This window comes from Ursus maritimus, unplaced genomic scaffold (assembly GCF_017311325.1).
Source record: "Ursus maritimus isolate PB19 unplaced genomic scaffold, ASM1731132v1 scaffold_20, whole genome shotgun sequence".
In the NCBI taxonomy this organism is placed as follows: domain Eukaryota; kingdom Metazoa; phylum Chordata; class Mammalia; order Carnivora; family Ursidae; genus Ursus; species Ursus maritimus.
The window spans coordinates 15029587-15039320 of NW_024424453.1; the positions used below are offsets into that span (position 1 = coordinate 15029587).

The 9734-nt window shown below is 45.4% G+C and overlaps 1 protein-coding gene across 1 annotated transcript; it reads left to right on the forward strand.

Annotated features, from left to right (window-relative positions):
* Window positions 1–1856: 1856 nt before the first annotated feature.
* Window positions 1857–9300, forward strand: TM4SF1 (transmembrane 4 L six family member 1). Its single transcript, XM_008707304.1, has 5 exons — window positions 1857–2127; window positions 3547–3636; window positions 3726–3871; window positions 6399–6579; window positions 8461–9300. Exons 1-5 carry the CDS (start codon window positions 1951–1953, stop codon window positions 8473–8475), a joined length of 609 nt encoding a protein of 202 aa, XP_008705526.1. The 5' UTR covers window positions 1857–1950; the 3' UTR covers window positions 8476–9300.
* Window positions 9301–9734: the final 434 nt, after the last annotated feature.

The window sequence follows — 9734 nt, forward strand, 5'->3', positions numbered from 1 at the left end:
ACAACGGATCTTGTCCTGCCCCATGTCTTATAGAGTAGAAAACAGAGTTCCGCGGATGTGATGACTTGCCTGATCCACAAGACTGGAAAAGAGTGAAGTGAAAAGTCACTCCCGACTTTTCGTGTGCCCCTCACTCTCTTCTTCAGATGCTGCTGACTGTAGGGGTGAGGGGGAAGGGGACTAAGCACTCAGGAGCAAAGTCATCACAGGATTGCTTGCCCCATATTGGCCCCAGGTGGGATAGATCAGCAGCGTGGAGGCTTGCAATGATGATGCCTCCACAAAGGGCCCAGGCATCTGGACACCACCCCAAGCCCTGATACTTGTGGAACCTTCTCTCTATTAGGACCTAAAGCCAGGACAGAGGGTGCATGGGCCAGGTTGTTGGATGCATGGTGGTAACGGAGTGACGTTCTCGTGAAAATCTGCCTTCCCACACCTGAACAGGCCGGCGGTTCCAGCCTCCCCTGCCTGCGCTCAGTTCTCTCCACCTCTTTCCTCAGGCCAGTCTGGATCACGGCCCCACCTTTGTTAGTATGTTCCTCCCAGTCCGGATTCTATGTGACTAACCCCAGCTAGCCTCCTCAAGTTTGGTGTGTGTCCTGCTCTCCAGTTTTGGCCCAAATCCTTCAGACTCTGGCCGCAGCCTGAGCTCCCAGATTTGCCAGCCTTGCTCACCTTCCTCTTCTGAACTAATATCTTAGCGTTTTGCCTCTTCACTCCCTATTCTGTCCCGGGACAAGGCGCCTCCAGTCCTGGCCCCACCTGGTCACCCCGGCTTCCCCCAGTCCACCTGGCCTGCACAGCCTGCTATTCAAGGGCTGAACTTCTTCGGAGTCCAACCCCTCCTTCTGCAAGGCAGCCACAGAAGAAAGTCAGCGTGAGCCCCTTCCTCTGCCTGCATCTGCGAGCCTGTGACAGCTGGCTCAGGGGCTGGCTGGTAGACCACGGGAAGACCCTGAGCCCTATCAACAGCCGTGCCTCCCCACTCATTCCAGGTTATCTCAGTCCTTTCCCCGCTCTGCTTGCCAAGTCCCTTTCTCTTCTGTTCCTTTCTTTTTCCTTTTTCTTTTTTCTTTTTCCAAATGTCTTTTTCTTTTTATCCCTCCCCAATGCTTTAGGCCTCCCTTGGCCCTTCCCAGCATCACTTTGCCTGTGAGCAATACTCAGGAATAAAAAGGTGCCCGAGCCCTTTGTGTTGACTAACGCCAGCTTTGTTTTGGTGCCAGGTTTGTTTTGGAGGCACTCTCCGGGAAAGCTGGACAGTCGGAGCAGTCCTGCAGAGCATGCGTTAGGCAGAGGGAGTGTTCCCAAGAGCCTCCTCAAGCCTGTAGGGCATGGCTTTCGGACCCCTTGCCTCCCACAGACGGGGAGACCAGCTCAGGGCTCAGGAGACTGGCCCCAGGTCTGGAACTGAGTCCCGGCAGGGGTGGAAGTGAGCACGGAGCGTGAGGCTGGAAGCCGTCCAGACAGCTGCGTGGAGCAGGACCGCAGCGCGCTGCCTCGCAAAGCCTCCCCCGGCCCGGCCTGCTGCGGACACTCGACGGTTACTGGAAAGTTGTGTTAGCTGCTCCTGTCAGTTCTCTGTCCTGGGAAGGAGCCTCACGATGAATGTCTTGGTGAAGATTAATCATGCTCTTCCTTGCCTATGACTGAGGCTGTTTCCCACGTCCTACCCTGGTTTCGCTTGTCTCCAGGATTGCAGCTGAAGGGCGGGACCTTCCCCCCACTCCCCCCACTCCCCCCACCCGGACGGGAGCCTGCAGTCAGGACCAATGAAAGCAAAGTACCTCAGCCACCCGCTGACTAAGAACCTAGAGTATTTAAGAGGCCCGGGAATGGGCTGAGAACTGCTTTTGCTTTCTTCACAGACGGGCACGCTCGCCTCTGACTCGGGCCATCACTGAGTTGCAGAGCAAAGAGGGAAAACCTCCCAGGCTCTCTGCCACCATGTGTTACGGCAAATGTGCACGATGCATCGGACATTCCCTGGTGTGGCTGGCCATCCTCTGCATTGTGGCTAATATTTTGCTTTACTTTCCCAATGGGGAAACAAAATACGCCTCTGAAAACCATCTCAGTCGCTTCGTGTGGTTCTTTTCTGGCATCGTAGGAGGGGGCTTGCTGGTAAGTTGTTCAGGATTATTCTCAGCTTAAAAAATTCTCTTCTGTTAATGCGGTGTTTTCATGAAAAGGTTTCTACAATGCCTACTTGCAAATCCAGTGATTTTTGTTCGTTCTTCTTTGGTAAGCAGAGCACACAAAGGTTGAGATAGGTCTGGTGTATTAATTTTGTTAGACGTTTTACAAAATCCTCTTTCAACTAACAGTGAACGACCTTTTCGCTATGCTCTCTTACTTTACTGGTAGAAAACAGGTATTAGCTTTTACATCAGATCTGAGAGACTATAGAGTTTCTAGTACTGAAGGGGGTTGGCATTTAACATTTGCTCTGGGGATCTGGGAGGACGCCGCTGGTCCTCTGTCTAAGTCAACAGAGTTTGGGGTCCAAATTCTCCACAGGTTATTCTCAGGCATCTGTGACAGGAAAAAACCCCATGAATTATGAGTGTATTGCTATTTAGAAAGAACTATAAATTTTCTCCTTTATGTAACCCTGGGTGTGGCGTCTAGGAAAAATCCTACAGTTAGCCCCAGATCAGGGTCTGCAGCTAACAGTGGAATGTGTTGTTTTTTCCAAGGTTTGTTTTTAATTGAAGTGAGAGGAATTTGCCTGCCAACCTGGGAGCTGAAAGTATTAGCTTCAACCACAGCATGGAAAGAATGTGGATGAACTCGAGTTTGCCACTTTAAATGCTGGGATTGAGAATTCTAAAAAGACATTTTTAGGGAATTGCTAGTACTACACAGAATATTTTTCTTAGTCAAGAAAAGACACTACAACATTGACATTTAATCCATTATTACGAAGCATTGTGATCATGTTCACGTAATCATTTGTCCTTCATATAACATAGCACCTGTTTAGGCTCCTTTTGATCTCAAACTCAGAGTATTTCATACTTACTTTATTTAAAGAGCTTTATTGTGAAGCAACAACCATACAATCGTATCATCAAAGAAGCAGTTCATATTTATTATGCGGAGTCTTCATCTCTCCTATTTACGAAAAAGTTTCAGTTATTCTATGAAAGACTGTTAGTATCGTCTATGTTTTACAAGGGAAAAAAATCAGATTTAAAGACGGAGTTTAAGGGTTTCAAAGCAGAGCTCCCTCTGGGACAGTGCTGGGAACTCTTGTGGAAGAAACACTTTTATAGGTTACTCTTTGAGCCCTCCCACCCTGCACGCTGGCCCCAAAGAGTGCTTGACAACTACACGCAAACAAGCAGGCACTCCGCTTTAGAGGGGTTTCCTTCTCCTCATAGGGGCACATTCTTTGAGGTACTTGGGCAAGCGAACCCAAAGCCATCCACCACTGTCAGAAAGAAATATATCCTACCCAAAGATGCTTAGCCTGACCCTTACCACAGACTTTGATTCGGGGGAGAGGCAGTGACTTTAGTTTGCCTGTTTTCGAACCAGATGTTCCTGCCGGCATTTGTGTTCATCGGGCTTGAAGAGGACGACTGCTGCGGCTGCTGTGGCCACGAAAACTGCGGCAAGAGATGCGCGGTAGGTCCTTCTGCTCCGGGGGTGGAAACGGTCCCTGGGAGGCGGCCAGGGCCACGCGGGCTCACGTCCGCTCTTTCTCCTCTCGCCAGATGTTTTCTTCTGTACTGGCTGCTCTGATCGGAATCGCAGGCTCTGGCTACTGCGTCATCGTGGCAGCCCTGGGCTTGGCGGAAGGACCACAATGTCTCGATTCTTCTGGCCACTGGAACTACACCTTTGCCAACACCGATGGACAGTGAGTAATTGTTCCCTGTCGGGCCACACGTTCTCATCCACCGCGTGGTATAGAGGCAAACCCACCAGGTTAGAACGGCAGCAGTGATCCGTGCCGCCCTCCGCTCAGCCAGGTGTCTCCACACTGACTCAGGCACCAGGCGGTGGTGTCAGAGCGTGGGTCCCTGACCTGGAGAAGCTCTCGGTGCTTTTTAATGGATTCCCTAATTCAGCCGTCATGATACTCTGTGAGTTGACTTCCACTATTGCTCCCATAGTACAGGTGAAGAAAAGGAGGCACAGAGAGTTGAAGTAACTTATTCAAAGGCACATTGCTAGGAAGGACATGAGCGGTCAGGATTTGAACCCAGACAGCCTGGCTGTAGAGTTTGTGCTGGTACAGTGTGTCCACCATACCAGAACGATTAGCTGATTTTACTATTTTATAAGAAAATATTGTGGACCCCTTACATAATATGGATGGAAAGCATATGAATTTAATCAAAGCCCAGGGTAAATCATACTACTCCCATACACACATTCACATATAACATGATAACTACATACAACAAACCCTTTATTTAAAGTGATCAGGCTATAAGACAGGTCTGACACTTGACTTTAGCATCAGGATAATTTAAGGACTTTTATTTTATGTTGATGCTTACTTCTTCTCCATTATTGAGAAAAGATCAGAAATAGCTGGTAGAAACTGTTGTACACGACAAATGAATGACATCCGTCTTTGAATTTTGAAAAGCTTAGTTATGAGATTCATGAATGCAAATAATATGAATAATGAATTTCAATTGTCTTTACGTCATCAAGACTGCTTATCCCTTATGGGTTGTGTAGTACATATAGTGAGCTCATAAATCATGAACATGGAATTACGTGGAACTGGATTCCATCCCAGCTCTGCATTTCTCCCTCAGCAACCAGGAAAAAGCGGACTGAGCTCTATGCTTCCCAGTTACTTCATCTGTAAAACGAAACCAGGGGCAGTTGTCAGGAGGATTAATGAGATGATAAACGTGAAGAATTTGTCATGGAAGCTGACACGCTCTGAGCATGGCCTCTGTTAGCTGTTACTACTCTCTCCTAACTTACAGTGAATACGGCCAAAGTAGCCTCTGCAGGAAAATCAGCACTTAGAGGGGTTTGAAATTTCGATGGTCAAAATGGTTATTGATCATGATTCAGCTTTGTTCAGAACATACTGAATGTACTGGTAGAAAATGGTTTTTCATGTATGCACAGACATACACACAGCTGCACAAACCCACCTCTAAAAAAGGTCGTGATGAATGCAACTGGAATGCAAGGAGAAGGGCGAGTATCACTAAACAGTTTTATAGCTGTTTGAGTGTATGCCCCTCCCCTGACCCACCCCAGCTTCTGTAAGAAACTTTCTGCTTCTAGATCATTCCTCACTTCAACCTGTCCAAGGATTTCAGTATGGGAAATAACTAATGGTCACAAGCCAGTGATTAATTGCTCAATATGCAAGTGGGGCCAAAGAATCTTTTTACATTGTGTCCTAAAATTACAAGTTCTTTTCCCCACCGTTAGGCAGAAAGACAGGGTCATAAGGACAGACTTCTTTTTTTTTTAATCAACAAATTGAATTTCTGATTGGCTCAATGAACCATTCAAAGTTAGGTCTCTAATTCCAAGCCCCTTTGTTCTGCTGTTTTAGGAAAAACTGATAAGAAAAGAGTTATACCAGACCTCTTTGTGGAATTAAGTCAATTGTAGATTTTCCCACACGATTGAATCCTATTTCATTAAGGATCCAAATGCTTTATAATGTAGCAAAGGCTGAGATTCTAAGAGAGTAATCAGAGATAGAAATTTTTCAGACTGTAAGAATATTCAAGGATTTAGAAAATCTCCTAAGTCGCATATATATGTATAATGACTTTGTGTGTGTGTGTATGTGTGCGTGTACGTGTGTGTGTAGTCATATGTGACTTCAGCATGGTTTGCTAACATTTCACAAAGTGGCTTCAGATTATTTATCATTCAATGACTTACAAGTGTTGAGTACCTACTATGTGCCAGATACTGGTCTAGGGGTTACATATACAATGGTGAGAGGTCTGGTTCCTAGCTTCATGGAGCGCAGACTTGGAATAGGTACATCAGCAGGTATTCTCCCGGCCTAGGTTAGTGCCCTTTCTCACCCTTGGTTTACCTGATCAGTATACTTGTTGCGTCATGATTGCATCTTGTCTCCTCCCTTAGAAGCTCTGCTCTTCCAAGACAAACCCCATGCCATGTTCACCATTATATCCCCAGCCCTGGCGTGATGTCTAACTCACAGTGAGCGCCCAATAATCTTTGCTGAATTTTATGTTTGTCATTGCAACACGACCTGGGCTAAATTCCTCACTTTGCGAAATGACTTGGACTAGAAAAATTTCATACAGGTCAATGAATTAATTCATTTCTTTTTTCTGAACAGAAAAGCACCACACACAAAGCAGCTTATGAGACATCCCATTAGGTGTGGTCATGTGTCAGAAGTTTCTTTTTTTTATCCACAGGTACCTTCTGGATACTTCCACATGGTCCCAGTGCACTGAACCCAAGCACGTTGTAGAATGGAATGTCTCTCTGTTTTCTATCCTCTTGGCCCTCGGTGGAATTGAATTCATCTTGTGTCTCGTTCAAGTAATAAATGGAGTGATGGGAGGAATATGTGGTTATTGCTGCTTCCGCCAACAGGTAAGAACCTGTGTGAAAATGGCACAGCCTGACCTTGGCGTAGTCAATGACTATAATACACCGCTGTTTTCATCATAGAGAAGAAAAGGCAAAAGAAAACAGTGCTCAATCTACCAGCATTTGTTCCTATACCATCTTTGTGGCAAAGCATTTACAGCATTCGCTTTTGCTCTTGGTAATAAGCTTCCTTGAGAATCATAGTCCCTGGGTTATCTTGGTTTTTTGTAGTTGGCTCTGTGTATATAAGGAAAATGCTGTCCGTAGACAGAGTGTCCCTTCAAGAGCAAACTCGCTGCCCCTTCCGCTGGCCCTGCTCTAGCCAAAAAGACACAACTTTGCTTGCTCTCATATTCCCGACTAGCATACACAAATAGTTGTCAACGTTCATTGCATGAGGCACTGAGCTGCACTCACATTTCAGATGAGACTATGAGTCGGGTTAAGCAGTATGTCTACCATCACCTAGTCAGGAACTAGCAGGCTTCAAACCCTGGCTCATCTTAAGCCACGGCTCCTGCTCTCAACCTGTATGCAATACTTGCTGTTGTTTTGCATTTTTTTTACAATTCCTTCCTAATAAGGAGTCGCAAAACTGTCCCCACAGCTAAGCATAGAGAATCACTAGTAACCTTTGAATAGCAGTTCGTGAAAAGCCTTTCACAGTGAAAGAAAACCAGGAAGGACTTGTTTCCTGGGGATATGATTTCAGAAAGAAGTATGCATTTGTTAGTAGCAGGGAAAGTTCTTATTTCTATATCCTCCTTAAAAAAACCCCATGTATTAATGAATTGATGGAAGTCCAGCTTTGGCCCAATTTTGGAGGGTTTGTTTTATGCATTATTCTGTAAAACAGGATTAGGTAAACAGAAACTTAGTTTCTATTTTCCTAATCATTGGTTCGTTTGGTTCAAGGTCTCTTTCTTTTAAAGTAAGACAAAAACCTAATGAGAACTGAAAGCCCACTGCTACCATGAAAAACCTTGCTGTAAATAAATGGAAACTTTCTAAAATTTTTGAGGGGAAGTTAAAATAAAAATCTAGTTTTCCTTATCAGGCGAGTACAGCAAGATTAATAATTTCCTTTGGGAGCCTGCCAAATTTCCAAGAAAACAACACAGTGGGAAACTTTCAATGTGGAGTTGTTTCCAGGCAATACGGTCCGGGGAGAGGCAGAGAAGAATCCTCTCAGAGTTACTCTCATGTAACCTATCTCTAGCCTTGAATTTCATGCAAGGCAGAGTTTAAATTAGGTGAGGGAGGCCCCGCTGGCCATCAGCACTTGTGCGTTTTGAAACGAGGCATAATATGTCAATGGCCGCATTGCTGTAGTTTGGCGGAGTGACCCTCCTCCCTGAGTGGGGGTTGGGGGGCAGGGGGCAAATAGTCCCACAGGGTTTCCCATCTGAGTCACAGTAGGGGTGGCTTCGTCCCAGACACGCCCATGCAGATCTGCTACCTTTATTTCTCAGACAAAAGACACTTTCAAAGGGCAAGGTTTTTTAGTGTAGATGAGTCAAGTCTGTAACTTGGTAGCATTGAATTGGGAAAGTTACCCACATCGAGTCCACCCCCGGGTGAAACTCCCATGGCATTATCTCTAAAATCCCTAGGATTAAAAATCTACCCCAAACACATTCAGAGCCAACCCAACACCAGCAAGCTGCGTTTTCATGGCCCTTTCCTGCAGCTTTTCCTCCAAGAGGACAATGAGTCGGTTGTTTGTTTAGGAAACATTCCGTGAGCATTGTCGAAGCTCTCAGCTGAAGTTGACATCAGCCTGCTTGATGTCTGCTTCAAACAGGAATTTTTTGGACACAAATAGCATCATCATTCTTTGTTTAGCCTGATTGTGACCTAATGCCGATCTCGTTTTCTTTGCAGCGATATGACTGCTAAAAGAACCGTCCCAAGACAGAACCACGACCTCCCTCGATTTCACTGTAATTTATATATTTGACTTGTATTAATTTGTAAAACTTTGTACCACTGTATCATATTTCACATATTCTACTTTTATAAATGTGTATAAAGACTGGCATCTTCATGTGACGTCAGTGTTTGAGCGTAGCAAGCAAACTTTTTTTTAGGACTGAGAAAATAAAAGAGGGAATTTATCAACTGAATGACGGTCGGTCCTCAGCGTAGCTGAGAGAGACTCTGGCCTGAGTAATGTTTTTGAGAAGAGTTCTAAGGATAAGCATCACGTTCCGATTACTACTATATGTGCATGGGTTTATTAAATGCAAGATGTCTAGTTTTTTTTTTTTTAAGACCATGAAGGAGAAAATCCAACAACTTGAAAAGATGTGTTTTTTTCACTGTTTATATGGTGTTTCCCATTCATATGCCTGCAAATCTCTGACAAGAGGCCTTTATGAACTGGTCTGAGTTTTGCGAGAGACACTTGCCCAGAGCAAGAGGGCTAGCTGAGGGTGCCCCGAGCTCAAGGGAGGAGTCAACATGAACAACGCCGCAGGTCCTGCCGGATCCTAGCTTTCTCTAACACGCGGACAACTTCTTGTCTTTCAAAGACAAGCACTAAGGACCTTTAAAAAGCAAAGGCCTGGCTGCTTGGACCAGAAAAAGATGGGAGACGGAATAAAGCAGTTTATCAACATCATGGGAAAATGGGGGAGGGAGAGGAAGGGCAGGAGGACCACGAGGAAATAACCCCAAAACTCGATGGTGGAAATCCAACAAAATAAAGTATCCACTACCATGTTTTGTCTTGTTTAATTTCGTTGTCCTTTATTTCAAGTTCCTCCTTTTTTCTCCCTATTTCCTCCACCCCCACCCCCAAGCCTGTAGGGGCTGTAGAATTGGGAAATTCTGAGTTTTTTATCGCACCTTCTCTGCCTCATCCTCGCCCTCCTCTCCTACCTTTCTCTGCTCTCCACGCATTGCTGTTCCTCTGCCATCCGTTGGGGTTGGGGTCGGGGTCATTATACCTCTTAGGTAATTTTTCTTTCTACTGGATTCTCTGGGCGTCAGGCTCCTGCAGAGAGTCACAGACATTTTCTCCTTGACATTTTTTATCTATTGTACAAAATTAGGCTCTTTTGAGGCTCTTTTTAATTGTCTTCAGAAGCGTTCTACTTTTGGTGTTTATTGGCCTAGGCAATCGGCACATTAAGAAAGAAACTTCTTGGGCTGGT